Here is a 16,936-nt window from a genome sequence, read left to right as displayed (position 1 = left end):
GTCTGATGACCACGAGACAGCGTCACTATTGTACAAACCTTTAATTCATTCAACAATTTTAAACATTAGACGAAATGTAACTGGTTACATATTTCATCTTAAATAAGCTTCACAGAATAAATACAAAGAGTTTCACAAGTAAATAATAGATATCAACTTTAGACTGAGTGAGGGGGTGACAGCTTTGTGTCACATTTAAAAAGTGCCGTCTGAATGTAGCTCTTGTGTAATAACAAATGAATATTAAAATAAGAGCATTTTGTGTCTTCATTTCAATATAACCATTAGATTGCTTATTATAAGGCTAATTGCCTTTTTGAAAGTAAAGCGCTCCCATCACAAGACGTATAGTGCAGAAAGCAAAGAGAGAATCTGGCAACATTAGGCTGATGTTACATTTTGTGGTGCAGGGCAAGGACTAAGCTGGTATTGATGGGTTTAATACAAAACATTATTTACACAATCTTGTAGATTAGTGAACATAATCTAAAAAAAGAAAACAAACAAAACTAAACCAATAAACCAAAGATGGTAGTGAGAACTGCTGTGGATCTAGGTTTAGATGGAGGCTGTTGATTTGCTGTGGCAACCCCTAAACGGGCTGGGCAAAAGGAAAAAAAGACTCCTGCATCTCCACTGGTATTGTTTAAAAATAAATCTAGTTGATGACTGAAAAAACAGGCGGATTATATAAAACTAAATCAAATCTGTGTAGAAAGTGGTGATACAATGCCTTGGGCAGAAGGCATTCACCTGATATAGTAGAGTTTAAATCCAGCGTGAAGCCATCTGGTAGGAGGTGTTTTGAACAGAAGGGGGAACTGTAGGAAGGGTGCTATTATGCACCATGCATTGTAATTTTTTCCTCACTACTGCAGCCCTTTCAGATTATCGGAAAATCTATGATCACAAACCAAGAAAATTGATCCTTTTTCTTAACTGCTTGTCCACCTTAGGGATGTTTCGAGGGGCTGATCCAACTGGATAGAGAGACAGTTAAGAAAACAGACTGATGGATAAAACAATCAATTTCTGCAAGTTTCTTCTTTTTTTGATGTTCTCATATTTTTAATGCTGGGTTGTTAGTGTTCTTATATTTCATAAATAACCTCTCAGATTTGATGGTTTGCCATCAAAGACCCAGACTACTTTCAATCTAAATTAATTTCATAATGTGAGTTCCTCAATCTCGTCTTCGAAGGAGGTGATGGCACGGATGGCAGGTCTGCTATCTGCAACATGCAGGGTGTTAAAGGAGGCTGCTGGAGGAGTGGGAGATCCTGAGTTGAAGTTGCGCAGTCCATCCCTTCTTGAACGCACTCCATTGGTTGTTGGGGGACTATTAAGAAGCTCCAGTTTATTGGAGGTATTCTCGCTATCACCAACAGCTGTGGCTTGGGGACCAAACAGCTGCTGCATGAGACTTGACTTCCTGTCCTTTCCCTGAGCTTTTTCTGTCTCCCTCTCCTTCTCAAACTCTGCCGCACTGATATTAAACACCCCTATTGCTTCTAACGCAGATTCCTTGTCCTCTTTGGGTGGAGGTGGAGGGAAGCCAGAGGAACCATGGAAAGTTGAATGTACAAACGAAGGTGCGTAACCTCCGAAAGCCAAGTCGTCGCTGGAGATTTGAGACCGGAGCGCTCTCCTCCCTATCCCTGCTATAACTGCTCCACCCTCTACGCCTAGTCTCCTCCTTCCACCTTCTCTGCTCCCAGCACGTAAACCATCCGGCTCCTCTGAATTAGTTAGGCTGAAAATTGAAGAGTTATGGTTCCTTTGCTCAGGAGGACGTGGAGAAGAATGTTCACCGAGACCCTTATTGGACTCAGAAAGACTCGAGGCAAACAAGGAATCCTGGGCCCCCTGTTTCTGACTGTCTATTTCCCGCATCTTTGCCAGCAGCTGCTCTTTTTTGCGCTGCGCTTCTTCTGATGCTTGCTGACTGGCCAGCGCCTCCTGATTCCATCTCTCCACCTCTCCCTGGACATGACCGTGCTTCTTGTAGTTATCATCCCCCTTCTGGTTGAACAGGGAACTCGTCCTCTTTTGGCCCTCTTCATCCCTTTCTTTCTCCGAGCCTGTTGGGATAGCATTCCTCGGATTAAAGTACAAACAATGCTGCTTTGACATGCTTTTTATAAGTGAAGTATATGCTCTACAACTACTCTTAACTAATCTTTGGCTTACCATTTCTTAAAAGCTTTGCCTTAACTTCAAGCACATTCTGTTCCTGATCAAGGTACTTTTTGGCCTCTTTCTCTTCCTTCGCCACCTCCTTCTCCTCATGTCTTTCTCTACTCTTTTGTTCCCAGTTTGGTCCCCTGTCTTCTGCCTCTGCTTGATTGACCCCTCTGTTAAGCTCCTGATAGCAGAAATTTGAAAAGTGATGAATGACAACAATTAGTGGTAAAAGATGTGGACAAAGTAAGTACAAGGAAAGAGTAGACACAACACCTTAAGTGATAAATATTCATCAGGTGGATGTTCCCTGTACTCGCTGGCATCTGTGATAGCAGGGGGAGGTGTGGGAAAATCGAGACTCAGCATCCTGCCTTCAGTCTGTATCGCCTTAGAGCTGCTCCTGCTGGGAACTATGTGTGGGAAAAGTATAAAATCACTTTTACTCAACATATTTCTGATCATGCCTTTACACAAAGCACTATCATTAGTTATAAGCAATCCTGATTGCTTTTAAGCCATCATGAATATTTATTACGATGGATTCAGGCACAGCCAATGAAGTTACAGCAAAAACATATACATGTATCAAATATCAATGGGGGAAAAAAATCCAGGCTTTCCAAAGGATTCTAATTAACACAAAAAGTGAATTTTGTGACTCATGATATCATCTGACATCCACTTTTTTGATATAAAGTCAAATGAACTACACAATAAGCCTCAGCAAGTTAATTCTTACCTTTCTGCTTTGTGTCACTTTCAGTCTCTTTTTTTTGTGAGGGTTTCACCATGCGGTTGGCATAAATATTCTTCGCATCGAGTTCTCTCTCCTTTTCCTGAAATTTTTAAGAAGAAATAAAAAAAACAACAACAAAAATACTGTTTTACACAATGAGCAATCTGCTTTTAATGCACAGTCCTGCTTTTGATGGCAGCGGCTACTTTTTAAGGTTATTTTGTGTACATGTACCTTGAGTTTATTGTTCAGTCGTTCAAGTTCCTCCTGGAGAGCCCTGATCTCTTCCTGGGCACTAAGTGTCTTCTTCTTCTCTGCGACAAGCTGTCTCTGATAACTGCTATTTCTTAGCTCCATGCTACGCTCCACCTCCTTCAAACACAAACACTCATTGAAAGCTGCTGACTGACAAAAGGGAACCCATGGTTTAGGATAAAAACAATAAATGAGAATTACAATTTTGATTGTTCACTGACAAGAGATTGCACATAAATATGCATCAGTTTGTTATATTGTAAACCAGAAACCCAAATTCAACATGTTCCAGGTTAATCATTCATGCTACAAAGCAGTATGTGGGGCTCTAGAAATCAGGGTTAATAAGACTTAATTTCAGGTCAAAAAGTATTTAATCGGAATCCAGAAGATCCTCCGGTTAGATCATTTTTTCCACTGTCTATTTACCTTAAGCTTACGTTCAGCTTCTTGGGCCCGCAACTTCTCTTCCTCTAGCCTGCGGCTTAGCTCCTCTCTGGCTCCTAAATCCCGCTGCTCGACCAGCTTCTTCAGCCGTGAAATTGTAGCTTGACCCCTCTGAAACCGCTCCTCGGTGTCCCTCAGCTGTCGCTCAGCTTTCCGTTCCCTTTCTTGGGTGCGCCTGAGACGTTCACGCAGCACTTGGATCTCGTTGGAGTGCCGGGATAGGAGCTGGGAGATTTCACTTTCTGTGTCATCGTACCGCTGCAGGGCTTTCTCTTGACGCACCTGAAGCTGATGCATGGCAAAGGTTGCATTGAGAGTGGTGAAGAAGAAGGAGAATTGTAATTGATTTTCCTTTAAAAAAGTCTGTTTATCCTGTTTATTTTGTACTACAAACATGACTAAAAGCCATGAAATTATTTAAGAACACTTTTCCGTCAAAGCATTTAAAAATAGAAACAGGCCTACCTGTCTAAGAATTCGATTTTCTTTCTGCAGTTCATCCGTGCGCTGCTGCAGCTCAGAAAGAGCATTGCGCAATTCATTGATTTTTAGGAGGCGGGCCGAGAGCATCCGCTTGGTCACCAGGTCCAGGTCTTTAGGCGGTGTGGACTCCTTGCTGTGAGAACGCACCCCCCTTTGATACTGCTGGGTCAGGGGGTGACCACCTGGTCGCTGTGGGCGAGACAAGCCACGGCGCCCCAAACCACCTGCAAAGCAGAGAAAGACATATCATGTAAAATCTAAAAACATGATGACAAAAGTTCCCATGAAAAGATTTTTTTTAGATCAATCAGGCAGTCAAAATGTGCCTTACACTGCCATCATCTAAACAGTCAATTTATTTGTTGAATGAATGAGATTTTCGCCTCATTCATCAGTTTAACTGTTTAACCACTTCCTTCCTTCTTCACATACCTGTCTTGTGGAGAGGGCTGCCAGAGATCCTCTTTGCCCGGACCCCTCTATGTGGGGTGGGTGAAGGAGTCCGGGACCGGGAGTACGGTGAGACAGAGCGCTCTGAAGGAGACTCGTTTTCATAATCCTCAGAATAAAATGACCCACCACTTTTGCTTCCCTCTCCTTCTGACATCCGATCCCGATCAGGATCTGAATGCCAAGTTCTGGTTATAGATCTGACATCACCTGAGCCAACTTTTGCATCCTCGCTGTGCATCTTGTCCCAGAAGTTCTGTTTTTGTTTCTGGACGGATGAAGCCCGAGAATCTTTCTTTGTACTACGGCAGGACTGGCAACTTAAATCCCGGTTGTCTTCATATGGGTCAGCTACTTTTTCAGATTCCATGTCGTCACTTAAGACATGCTGGATTTAAAAAACAAGAACAGAGAAACAGAACAGATTATGGAGTGTAGTGAATTTTTTTCTTTAAAATTTAGGTTGTTACCTTTGAACTGAGCTCTACATTTATAATGAGTAATGTTCAACCAAAAAGAATATTCTTAAAGCTAAAAGAAGCTAAGCTAACTGGTTTCTTTTAGGTTTTTAGTTTTATGTGTCTTGGTCACCAAGCAACAAGATGTGTGAGGCAGAATTTTCCATGAGACTGAATCCCGTATGATATCAGTGGTCTACACCATCCTTCTGCAGTAGAAAACTAAACGGTACATTGCCTCCATCTGCCCTGGTGACTTATTAACGACTGAATGTAGCACAGTGCACAAAGCTTATCAATTAAATAAATAAAAAAAGATAAAAGAAAAGAAAAAGTACAATTAAAGTGATGCAAATAAGGGTATCCTTTATTCACACCTTTATTAAGAAGATGTGATTTTACATATTCACATATATTGTATATATAATGTTCTTTTAGAGAATAAAATCTTGCTAAAATGTTGGAAACAAGATATATTTATGTGAAGAAAGTCAATATCGAGTAAACTTTAGGGAATTCTCACTCCCATTAAAGTATACTTGCTGACGGGACATTAAGAATCGCTAGAAAACAGAAGCGAGTAACTGTGAGGGTCACCTTATATATCAAATTCTAGCCGACTTTGTCCTCATGTCTTCATCGCATCTTTTGCCTCAGGAGGAACCTGGAGGAAATAGCAGCCCATCATTGGCATTTCCTCCAGATTCTTGGTCATTCTAATAAAATCTACTCTCAATATTAGGTGAAGACAAAGGATGCCCTGGCTTACAGCAGCGGCACTGCCCCGCACTTTGTGGATCCCACTGACAGGATTAAAGTAGAGAGTGTGCTGTTCCAGGTACTCTGTTGTTGACAGATTGCCTGTCAAGTAAAAACAACAAAATGTATCACCTGGACTTTATCACATAACTCACCGAGCCCCCTGTTGGTTTATGTATTTTGCACATTTCAATTATGTGCAAGCAAAAGGCAAAGGAGACTTTAAAAAGCTATTCGACAACATAATATCAGTGTCACTATACAGCTAACGGTGCCGCTAGGTGAATAACAGCTAACAACAGCCACTTAATATTAGCATAGCAACACAAAATCACCACCATCATCAACAGGTGGAGTGTGCTGTAGCGGTAGCGTTCGCAGTCTTTCAGCACTAAACTGTCTTTTTTGCGCTAACGTACAAAAAAGTATGTTAATGTTGTTCGGTTTCCGCCTGAATGTGTAACACTTACCCGTTTCTTGTTTTGATTGGATCGGCTACTGTAAGCTAAAGAGCTATTAGCAAGCTAGCTTGAACTTTAGCTAACTTAGCTGCAGTTAGATATAAAATAGAGACTATGGGTCGTACACCCGTTTTTGAAATAAACTGTCATGGCTGTCGCTTTATCAATAATAAGAGAAAAACAGCAAGTCATGGGCTAAAAGTAGTCCTTCTCTTTAATGCCATAGAATTTCTAATAGCATTTTTTCCAGTCCACGCCTAGACGTTTGCTTCAGAGTAGCTGCTGACGCCGTACCATGGCAACCGCAGCTCTCCTCGCAATACTACCCTACCACCAGAGTGGCGCTGTTGTACGTGTTAATATCAATGGATGGTCGTGATCATTAAAAATGACCGAAAAAGAACTATTAAATCGTATTTTAAATATATAGGATTTATCGCAGTTGGGTGTGTGTGTGTGTGTGTTTGTGTGTTTATAATACATAAAATATTTAGGGTAATATAAATATGAATAGAAAAACTTTTTCATTTGCAGGTGCGTGCATGCCAGACGACAAAAGCACAAAACACTGTGTCTTTATATTCTCTCAATTAACACAATATTATTTGCATTTGGATTGGGCCCATAGCTGCATAAAAATGGTTTCAAAATGGAAATGCTCATAAATTAATTCCTTAAAATATACTTGATCCATAAAAGCAACGTCTACACCAGAAGAGTGCTGACCATTATAAAATAATAAATTTCTTTTATGGTGGATCCACTTGAATATTACTCGGGAGTATATTTACAAAAGATATACAAATCAGGCACAAAAATACTTCGGTATTAACTTCAGTAACTTAACGACATGGTTGTTTTAATTTGAAAGTGAGACCGGAAATGGATGTTGTTTATATATTCCTTTTAATGACGTGCGTTGAGCTGAGCTGTAAGCGGTGTGGGTGTAACAGTCAGCAGAAACGCACGCTGTGTAATTGTGATGGCTCAGTTTGAATATTGGAGCCTGGTGTCTTCGCTCATCTAAAGCACATTTGCAGAGTTTTCACAAATTTAGCGTTTTTGTTCTTTTTTTTTTTTTTTTTTTTTTTTTTTTGAAGGGGGCCAATAAACGAGGCTCGCTGCCACCAAACTGTTTTGCTGATCGTCTGACATTAATTCGGGATTAAAATGGTCATCAAGGTTTACGTCGCCTCCTCAACTGGCTCTCTCGCGGTGAGTGTTTGCTAATGTGCCACAGAACTTGTTGACAGGTGCTTGGAAACGGTGCATTCAAAAACGCCGTGCGTAAATCTTCACTGCCGCTTTATCGGCTGAGCGCAATTATGTAATGGGACTAGGAGTGAGCCTGTTCGCTCTCAGCCACTTCAGACAGGCGCTGAAATCAGTCAGCATCATTTAGACAGGTGAGAAGGCTGCTCTGTAGCTAAGGTGCGCATTTCTGGTTAGGTGGACTTTGAAATCTTCGTCTGTGCTGCGGACAGATCCTGTTAAAAGCTTTATTTATTTATTTATTTAATTCTCTAAAAGCACATATGCACTTGCATCTCAATTGGTATTACAATTAGTTTGGCTTGTGGCCTCGTATGAGGTTTAAGGAACACAGAGAAGCTGAAACAAACAAGTCTGTCTCTTCTGTGGGCATAAACAAGCCATGATGATCCCGTTAGGCTCCCTCTAAATATATATAGAGACTGGCAAAATAACAGAAACACCCTACTTCTTATTCTTACGTTAACTATACCCTCAGAAATTCCTGTAAATATCTAGTTTTGTCTGATTGACCCAGCATAAACATAAAAGACATTTAAGTCCATGTGATTAAGGATTAAGTGGCATTCCAGCATATATTAGAGCGGATATTAAAACTATTATCAGATCAGGTTGGTGTATAAACACAAAGAACAGTCTGTTTTTATGGGATAAAGAAATAGTAGACCTGCTGGCAGCTAGAACGTGATTCTTCCCAGTGAGATGTTGAACTTGAATTAAACACCCCTATGTGGGATGTTTAGTTCAAGTGGTTTGCATCCAGTCTAAGTTTAGTCGGAGTACTTTTTCTGTTTTTTTTCCTCACAGTTTTCTATTGTAAATTAAATATGATTTGTTTCTAACATTTGACAGGTTTCCACTGATTTTTATTAGTCTGTAATGTAGTGCACAATGAGATGAACTGGATGCAGCTGCAGTCCTGCTGCGCCTTTTGGCAAACTGCAGGCGCCTGCCGTAGAGAAAGTCCAGCTGATATTGAGCGTGGGCAGAAAAACCATCACACAACACTCCCGCAAGAATGCTAAAAGAGTTAGGTAATGGGACAAATGAGTAATATTTATGTTATCATGCTTCGTCTCTTGAAGATGGCAGGCCAATCTTTGAGCGTTTACAAAGGAGTTATTTTTAACCCTATGACACATACATTCAAAACAGACAGACTCCCTTTTTTTTTCTTCCCCCAGAGACAAGAAGGAGGTCATGCTCGGTGGAATAGGTCCACCATTTAACCAGTATTGAGCTCATGTGAATGTAATCCACTTTGAGTGCTCTTCAATTGAGTTACATGTGATTGAATAAAGATGAAAGGTGAGGCGTGTGTGTGTGCTGGGAAAAATATAGTAGATAATGGCAATGAAAGATGGAGACGGTGGAAGATGACATGAAGAGCTGCAGTTTTAATAAATCTGGAGAACGCAAAATACAAATGCTGCAAATTAGGAAAAACGGTGTGTGTGTCCACATTGGGTGGGGGGTGCATCTCACGGTTTAATCTCAGCAAATTAGTGGGGCGGAATCTAATGAGCACAGAATGAATGAGATGTAAATCAGGTTATCCCCCCACTCTTTAGTAGATGTGTTAAGTCTCACCCAAATGACCTACTATGATCATAGTTTCTATTAATTAAAACTCTTTGCATTATGTGGCCTAATAACTGTTGAAATGTTGGCTTTGGGCACGCATGGGCAACCATTCTCTTAGGAAAAATCATTGTGTGCCACATGATTTTAGGAATAGTGTGAAGATAAAAAAAAAAAATGCACATAACCTCTTGATCTTTATCTTAACCAAAAACAAAAAAACTAAAACATGCATGTTTTTTAGAATTTAAAAAATTTCCAATCCCCAACATAGGTGTAATTAATTATCAGTAGCAGTGCTTTTCCATCACGTCATTTATATTCCCTGTTTGTGACTGAAGGATTAATTCTCTCTTAAACTAATCCTCATGTTTCATTAAGTCCTCTCAAACACAGCGTGTTTACTCTTGTATGCTTGATTGTTTGTCTTAAATCCTACATGTATGCACGCACGCACACACACAAAATCTGAACTCACCCATCCCAGTGATGCACTCTTTCACTCGCACTCACAGGGGGCACCTCTTTCATTATTTAGGCCCACGCTGCCTGTCTTTAATCTCAAAGGACGACCAACCGTCTCATATATGCTGTGCTGTTTACTAGCACTGTGACAAAGTGAGTAAAGGAGGAAAAGTGAAGTGAAGGTTAAACCTGTGACCTGGACAAAAAAAAAACTAAACATTTGTCTCTTTAAAGATTGTCAGTAACCATCATTTACTGTCTTATAAGTATCTTGTCGGTCCAGATAAAGCTGTTTTATGACCGCACACAGAGGAGCTTTTAGAGCGAGACAATAGATGACTTGAATCTTTGTTTGGGTGTGTGTTTTTGACCAAGTGAGCGGAACAATCCCTTGCTGTCCTTTAAGTTGGAACAAAAGGATCATTGTGGCTCCTTAATGCTGAGTAAATGTAAAAGCACAGCAAACACAGCAAAAATATTTTGCATTAAGACAGATTTTTTTGGGGGAAAAATAAGGAAATGGATAACTGATGGTACATTTGGTCACAAGAAAGCCCATTCGTCTTTTTTTGGGGGGGTCTTCTGCCCAAATTGTTTTAATGAATCTGTTTTTTATGATTATAATGAGTGCTCAACCATGCAGTCCATTGTTGTGCTTGCACAAACAACAATGGCCTGCATGAATATATAAACAAATTGGAAGTGGCAAATAGAATTTAGTATTACATTACGATTGATGTTGCTACCCAAACGACTTCAAACTCTGAATGATTGCATATTCTGAAACAAGAAAAGGCCGTCCATAAAGGCTTGGAGGACAAAGAGACAAACACTCGCCAACAGTCGCAGGTCTGAGACATTTGGACCGTGTATCTAAAGTGTGTTTATGACCAAGTGTGGGAGTGTTCTGTCTTCTAAAAATATCCTTGGACTTTGCTTTCCCACAATTCACAAACACATGCTGTCCCAGAGTACTTAGGTCACTACTATAGGGAGTAGTTGCATCCTTCCTAGACCACAGCTGAAAAAGTTTGCTCCATAGGGCACTTTGAAGAATGGGGTAAACTCCTGCATACAGCTGTAGTTGTAGCTTGCCTATATAATATAAGTATCTCTTTAAATGTACTTCCACAGTTAAGCAGGCGAACATACTTTCTGTACTATCTGTTGCAGTAATGATTGAGTCGTGTCTAAATGATGTGAAATGTTCAGATTTGTTACTTTAATAATGGAATAATAATGATTGTAACTGATAGGTTAATTGATGAATAATTATCATTAAATCCAGCCGATAATCTCTCTTGTAATTTGGCAATTGTATTGATGTAAGACATAGACATACAGTAGAAAAGGATGTTGAGTATTGGGTTTCAAAAGCGACGCCCTTTACTAATCTAATCAATAATCCTGCTTATTACCAACAGAGTCGATCTGCAGTTAATGCGTACACTGTACTCCCTCTGTGTGTGTGTGTGTGTGTGTGTGTGTGTGTGTGTGTGTGTGTGTGTGTGTGTGTGTGTGTGTGTGTGTGTGTGTGTGTGAGAGAGGCAGAGAGCGCTCCACTCACTCTTACTGGTGTCAGTTTACCATTTGTCATTTCAGGACTGCATTAAATACCTGACTGCTTAGCCGGGGCCAGTGCACAGAGGCAATGGATATGAAACACATACATAGAAAGTACCATTTCTAACTTAACTTAACTACACACACATGAAGCATTTTAACCATGACAGACGGAAAGTAGTGTAGGTGTTTAGCTTGAACTTTTTGGTTTTATAAAATCCTCTATTCTTGTCACTTCTCTTTTTTGGATTCTTTTAAGAATTTTAAGAATTCGTTCTCTGCCCTTTTCTTTCTTTTTATCAATTGCCATCTAGGTAAAGAAACATCAGCAGGCAGTAGTTGGTTTCCTGGAGGCCAACCGAATCGACTTCCAGGAAGTAGACATTACAATGCTGGAGGAGCAGCGGCTCTGGATGTACCGCAACATCCCCAGGGATAAGCAACCAGAGAAGGGCAACCCGCTGCCTCCGCAGATTTTCAACGATGATCGCTACTGTGGTGTACGTGGTGGTGATGGGGTTATGTTTATCACATTTTTTATAACCACAGACATATATTTTGACCACATCTTCCATTCCAGTGTTTAACAAGAATTTCAGTTGTATTTTTTTTCCTGTTGTATCTGATAAGTCATCATCAGACCATAGCCAATGTTTATCTTGGTTAGATATCTACTGATTACACTGGAATCACCAAAAAAACTGCCCTCTGCCCCCAGAGGCATACTTGCATAATGCAGTATGGATTAATCTATGAAAATAATGATCTCCAGTTTAAGCCTTGAAATTATGCCTTGACCTTGTACTTTGAAGGTGGTGGTGGTGGGTGGGTTGTTTCAGGTTAAAAGCAAATGAAAGGAAATCTGCACTACAAAGCTTAGAGGACTGTTGCCCTCCGTCTACACTATTGGGCTGCTGTAAAACAGGGATGTCAACTCTTATTACATTGTGGACCAGATCAGTAAAACTGTCCTTTCTGTTTGTGTAAAGACATTTACCTGAACATTTAACCATGTCTTAATTAGGGAGGGGAATTGATTCCGATTGCGTTATTGATATCAGTGTTAGCAGCATAATGCAGTTGTTGCTGTCTTGGACACAATTTCCACTTTACCGTCACATCTTTTTATGGAATAAAAATTAAGTTAACTTCCATATTCAAACTGTAGACTGCGCCACTATTTTCCTCCTCTGGCACGTGAACTGCAATCATCTAATTGTAGCGTTAGTGCAAGTGGAACCGATAAGCAGGATCAATAGCCAAGCAGACTAGCAATTCCAAGGAATTGAACTACTGGGAAACAGTATGGTAAAAGAACTGGTTCTCGATTTCTATTCCTAGTCTTAATATAAGAAAAAGAAGTGTAATTTCAACAGTAGTCTCAGTTGTTCAACATGATAGGTTCAGGTAGCTCATTATGCCCTTTAATTATAAAATAAAAAGTTTTCAGTAATTCATTTTTAACAGTGAACCCACACTAGAAAACAGACATTTCTGTAGCAGGTTGTGAGAAATCTCTCATTTAACTGTTAATCTGTCACTTAATTACTTTTGTGTAGTATGAATGGCCATTTGGGGTTAGGTTTTTATCACTAGGAAAAGCTGTAAAACGTGTGAAAATACAGTCAAAAGTTCAAAATAGCTGAAATATCAAAAGGGAAATTTGGCTAGTTGAGTGCTTTGGCTTATATCTCAGAATCACCCAAAACACATGCCTTTTTCTTTCTCCTGTACTCAGTTTCAGACGAAACCTTTTATAATAAATGAAGCAAGCAACTGCCAACAAAAGCAAATGATTTCACAGTTCAGTGTGTACTACTCCCTAGCTCTAAGTGAGAAATGGCTCTAATCAGAAAAGAATGAGAACTAGCTAAATTTACCATTTGCCAGAGACAACCATTGCTTTGTGGGCTAGTATTCTGAAACCTCAAGAATAAAACAATATTCTTGTTTTATATAAGTCATGGACATCTTGACTCTACTTGGATCAGCAAACACAAAATGAATGTTCATAACATGATTTATGGTTCACAATGCTTTTTTTTTTTAAATTACTTTTTATGTTGTACTTTTTCCAAGTTTATAGAACATACCAACAAAATTAAAAGAAAAAGGGAGGGGGTCACCATACCTTTATATCACCAAATCGTTAGTAGCAGCCAATATATCGGCCCACAAATATATATCCAAATATATAGATGTATGTCTGCTGAGGTATACATTTTACAGAATGCTTGATGCATGGATTTCGTCAAATGAATTTTAAGGGTATGCCATTAGTTTACAGTGATATGTGTCAATATATCAATCTAAGCAACCTACACGATGGTGATTTTGATCAGTTGCCAGTTTACATCCTCCATTGAGATTGCAGGCTGCTCTGTAATCCTGTCGTAATCCGGCTTCACGGATGGGGCAGATTATCTGCTCTGCTTGACATCACTCTCACTGGCCAAGGCTCTCAACACTGATCTACAATGTCAAACAAATATTTTAAAAGGAGACTCAGAAGGCCTGGTTTTCAGGGAAGCGTATAACCACCTTTCAATCTTCCAATTACTCAAAACCTAACATTCTCCTCTCCCCCGACAGGACTATGAAGACTTCTTCCTGTCTAAAGAGAACAACACTGTATTTGCATTCCTTGGGCTCAGTTCGCAACCCTCTGTTAAAGTAAGTGAATGTGCACACACATGAAGCACATTGTTCTAACAGTAATTCAAACCGCTGACATGGTTTCCAGTCACATTTAACTTCCAGTGTTACTGCTTCATCAGCATCTTTACTCTCTGCAAACTTTGGTTTGTCGCTTATGTACTACATACTTTGAATTTCATGCACATCAGCTTTTTTGAGGAATTGAAAATGGAGAATATGGAAAAATCATGAAATCCCATAGTTGTGGATTCAGTGAGCATTTCTCCTCTCCTCAATATATTAGCATTAAGCTTTTATGTCTTTCACTTAGATATCCTCTTAGAATTTATTATGTAATAATAGTTCCTACGCTTCTCCAGAAAGAGTTAGCTTTTGTGCTAAGAGTTGCAAGAAAAGTCAGTCCTTACATAGAAGACCAGCTATACTGGTTCTTTTGGAAGAATGCAGAATTAGAGGACCTATTTTGAAACCTCACTAAAAAGCATATATTTGATTTCTCCAAGTCACACCCATCTCTGTTCCTCGCCTAGACTTTGATTGGATAACTGAGTTAGAAGTGATTTGATTAGACCAGCATTTTTTTTTGTCTGGCTTTAGAGTACACAAAAACTGGTGCAGCAAATACAAGAAATACTTTTTCACAATAAGCAAACTGACTAATGTGCTCTCTCTCTTTTTCCCCCCCAACAGGATTCAGAGTCATAGATCAGACTACTGGTACTTGTCCAGAATTAGTATCTCTTCCTGGATCTTGCTGCCTCCTTTTCCACACTTCTCCTTACAGCATTTTGCCAAAAGCCGTCACATGTGGACTCACCTCGTGTGACCTCTTCTGACTTGAAAAACTCCTTAAACACTATTCCACCATCACCAAGTTTCCAAGTGTCTGACTCTGAAGAAGTCAGAGACTTACTCACTGACACAGGAGATTAGCTTATTGATGAATCTGTTTGTCTTTCCTTTTTGTTTAACACACTGTGGCAGCAAACACTGTTTCAGAATAAAGTAGCAAATATTCTGAGCTATTAGACGATGTAGCAGCTTCTGCCCTTTGGATAACCTAAATGCAGTGAGTAGGGAAGGGAAAGATCATATGCAGCAGTGTAGAACAGATCATCTGAATATACCGCTGCAGTGTGTCTTTGTGTTTCTGTCTCAATCAGCAGCTGTTAATGACAACCTGAAACAACCTAAGCCTGTGTGTACCTGTGAGAGTGATAGTAGCCATCTAAACAAAAGGCACTGCAGCTGACAACGTAGCAGATGAGACCTAAGAATCATAAAACATATTAAGAATTAATAATAATTCTAAATATCTTTATGCTGAATCACCTTGATCTTGCTCTTATATTAATCCACTGCCAAAGTTTCTGCAAATAATTTGCCTGGTATTATTTTACTTGGCATTATTTTTTAAAAATAAATCAAAATGACAAGTTTCTCAGTGCTTTGTGACCTCCCTACACTGTGTGACGCTCAGCTCCAGCACTCTTCAGTTGTTGTACAAGTGTACGTGTTCTTTTTTAAGCTGTTGATTAATAAAGATTTGGTGCTAGTGAGTATTTACAGCAGGATGATGCAGCGTTGTCTTAATCTGCAGTTCTGTGGCTCACCAGTACATTTTTTAATAGTTTGACTAACACTAAAGTCCATATTAGACAGAAATAAGCTGTGTCACAATCTGGATTAATTCTGTTCTTTAATCAAATTTTGCTGTTGCTAAAACACAATTACCAATAACTGAACTGTGACAGTGTGTATCATCCTATTACTACACAAGATTGATCGTTGATCATGTAGTTATTGGTGACAGTTTGAGAATTTGTAACGACAACCTGTGCCTCCCCTTCTTTCTATATTTATAAATGTGAAATGTGAGCAAACTACCCTCTATGTGTTTAAATTTGATATATGTAGCATATCAGGTCCAGCTCTTTGCCCTTTCCTATTCATTAATCTATATTCTGTGTTACCTCTTCCCAACACCAACGCTGATCATATTATTTACGTGACTCTCCCCAGTCAGATAGATTTGGATGGTAGCTGATTTTAGGTTTACAGATGAAGGAAAAACCAGACACGCCATTTTTTTCCCCTAAATGTTGTGCCATTGTGTGCAAAAGGATGTCTGAGTTGCACGATCATATACTTTCATCACTGATGACAATCACAACATTCCTGTTTTGCTGATTTATGTGAAAGAAAATTGTGAAACTTTTTGCGAAGAATATGTTAAATAACAAAGTCACTACATGTACTGTGTTTCAACTTTCCCTGCGACTGCTTGTAAGAAGCTTTTTAGATTTGTACTCATGTGACACATTACTGTAAAGCATATTTTGCACAACAATGCTTATTATAATATTGTCAGTTAATTTGCCTCTGTTTGCATGTTATTATTCTATTACAATTTAAAACAATTAAAATAAGAGAATTACCATAGAGTCAGTATTGATTTAAAAGCAAATCAAACTAAGAATAGCAAACTGACAACTGAAGAGAACATTTAGAAAATCCATTTTCAATGGCTCTGTATGTCTTATCTTGTGTTATGCCAATAATGCAAATTGTCTGAACTGCCCTTTGAATTCAGCTTTCTGTTGATAGGTATCAGAGATACATTTCCTGTAAGGTTTCTCAAACAGGAACTTAATGGAAATATAAGATGACATATTGCAAACTCAGGCAGAGAATGAATTACTTCCAATGGGGAGCAGCTATATGATACACTCACTGGCCACTTTATTGGGCACACTTTGCTTGCACCAGGTTGGACCCTGTTTGCCTTCAGAACTGCCTAAATTTGTCATAGCAAGGATTCAACAATGTGCTGGAAACATTCCTCTGAGATTCTGGCACATGTGACATGATAGCATCACGCAGTTCTGCAGACTTGTTGATTAACACCCAGAGGCCCAAAGCTAACTACAGAAAATCCCATACACGATTACACCACCAGCACCAGCTTTGATACAAGAATGGATCCATGCAGAGAACAACCACTCACTGGATATTTTCTCCAAAAACTCTAGAGATGGTTGTGTGAGAAAATTCCCAGAAAACCAACTTGTCTGACACCATTAACCATACCACATTTATAGTCCTTTAAATCATCTTTCTTCCCCATTCTGGTGCTTTTATCTTGTCTACATGCCTAAATGCAC

The 16,936-nt window shown here is 39.4% G+C and overlaps 2 protein-coding genes across 4 annotated transcripts; one reads left to right on the top strand and one right to left on the bottom strand.

Annotated features, from left to right (window-relative positions):
* Positions 1-22: 22 nt before the first annotated feature.
* lca5 (lebercilin LCA5) lies at positions 23-6,550 on the bottom strand. Of its 3 annotated transcripts, XM_005460325.3 has the most exons (11): positions 6,243-6,550; positions 5,783-5,874; positions 5,611-5,677; positions 4,538-4,943; positions 4,088-4,329; positions 3,605-3,910; positions 3,155-3,292; positions 2,924-3,020; positions 2,458-2,594; positions 2,191-2,365; positions 23-2,081 (listed from the first exon to the last, which is right to left on the bottom strand). In XM_005460325.3, the coding sequence occupies exons 4-11, from the start codon at positions 4,923-4,925 to the stop codon at positions 1,168-1,170; spliced, it is 2,397 nt and encodes a 798-aa protein (XP_005460382.1). In that variant the 5' UTR covers positions 4,926-4,943; positions 5,611-5,677; positions 5,783-5,874; positions 6,243-6,550; the 3' UTR covers positions 23-1,167. The 3 variants fall into 3 exon arrangements, with proteins under 3 accessions (XP_005460382.1, XP_025754805.1, XP_005460383.1); XM_025899020.1 differs by having other exon boundaries at positions 5,611-5,874; XM_005460326.3 differs by lacking the exons at positions 5,611-5,677; positions 5,783-5,874.
* Positions 6,551-7,130: 580 nt separating this feature from the next.
* Positions 7,131-16,654, top strand: sh3bgrl2 (SH3 domain binding glutamate-rich protein like 2). The gene is made up of 4 exons (XM_005460327.4): positions 7,131-7,448; positions 11,429-11,614; positions 13,707-13,787; positions 14,463-16,654. The coding sequence occupies exons 1-4, from the start codon at positions 7,404-7,406 to the stop codon at positions 14,475-14,477; spliced, it is 327 nt and encodes a 108-aa protein (XP_005460384.1). The 5' UTR covers positions 7,131-7,403; the 3' UTR covers positions 14,478-16,654.
* The last annotated feature ends 282 nt before the right edge of the window (positions 16,655-16,936 follow it).

This window comes from Oreochromis niloticus, linkage group LG15 (genome assembly GCF_001858045.2).
Source record: "Oreochromis niloticus isolate F11D_XX linkage group LG15, O_niloticus_UMD_NMBU, whole genome shotgun sequence".
Classification (NCBI taxonomy): domain Eukaryota; kingdom Metazoa; phylum Chordata; class Actinopteri; order Cichliformes; family Cichlidae; genus Oreochromis; species Oreochromis niloticus.
The sequence above is the reverse complement of the archived record's forward strand: the minus strand, read 5'-3'. Positions and strand labels throughout refer to the sequence as shown.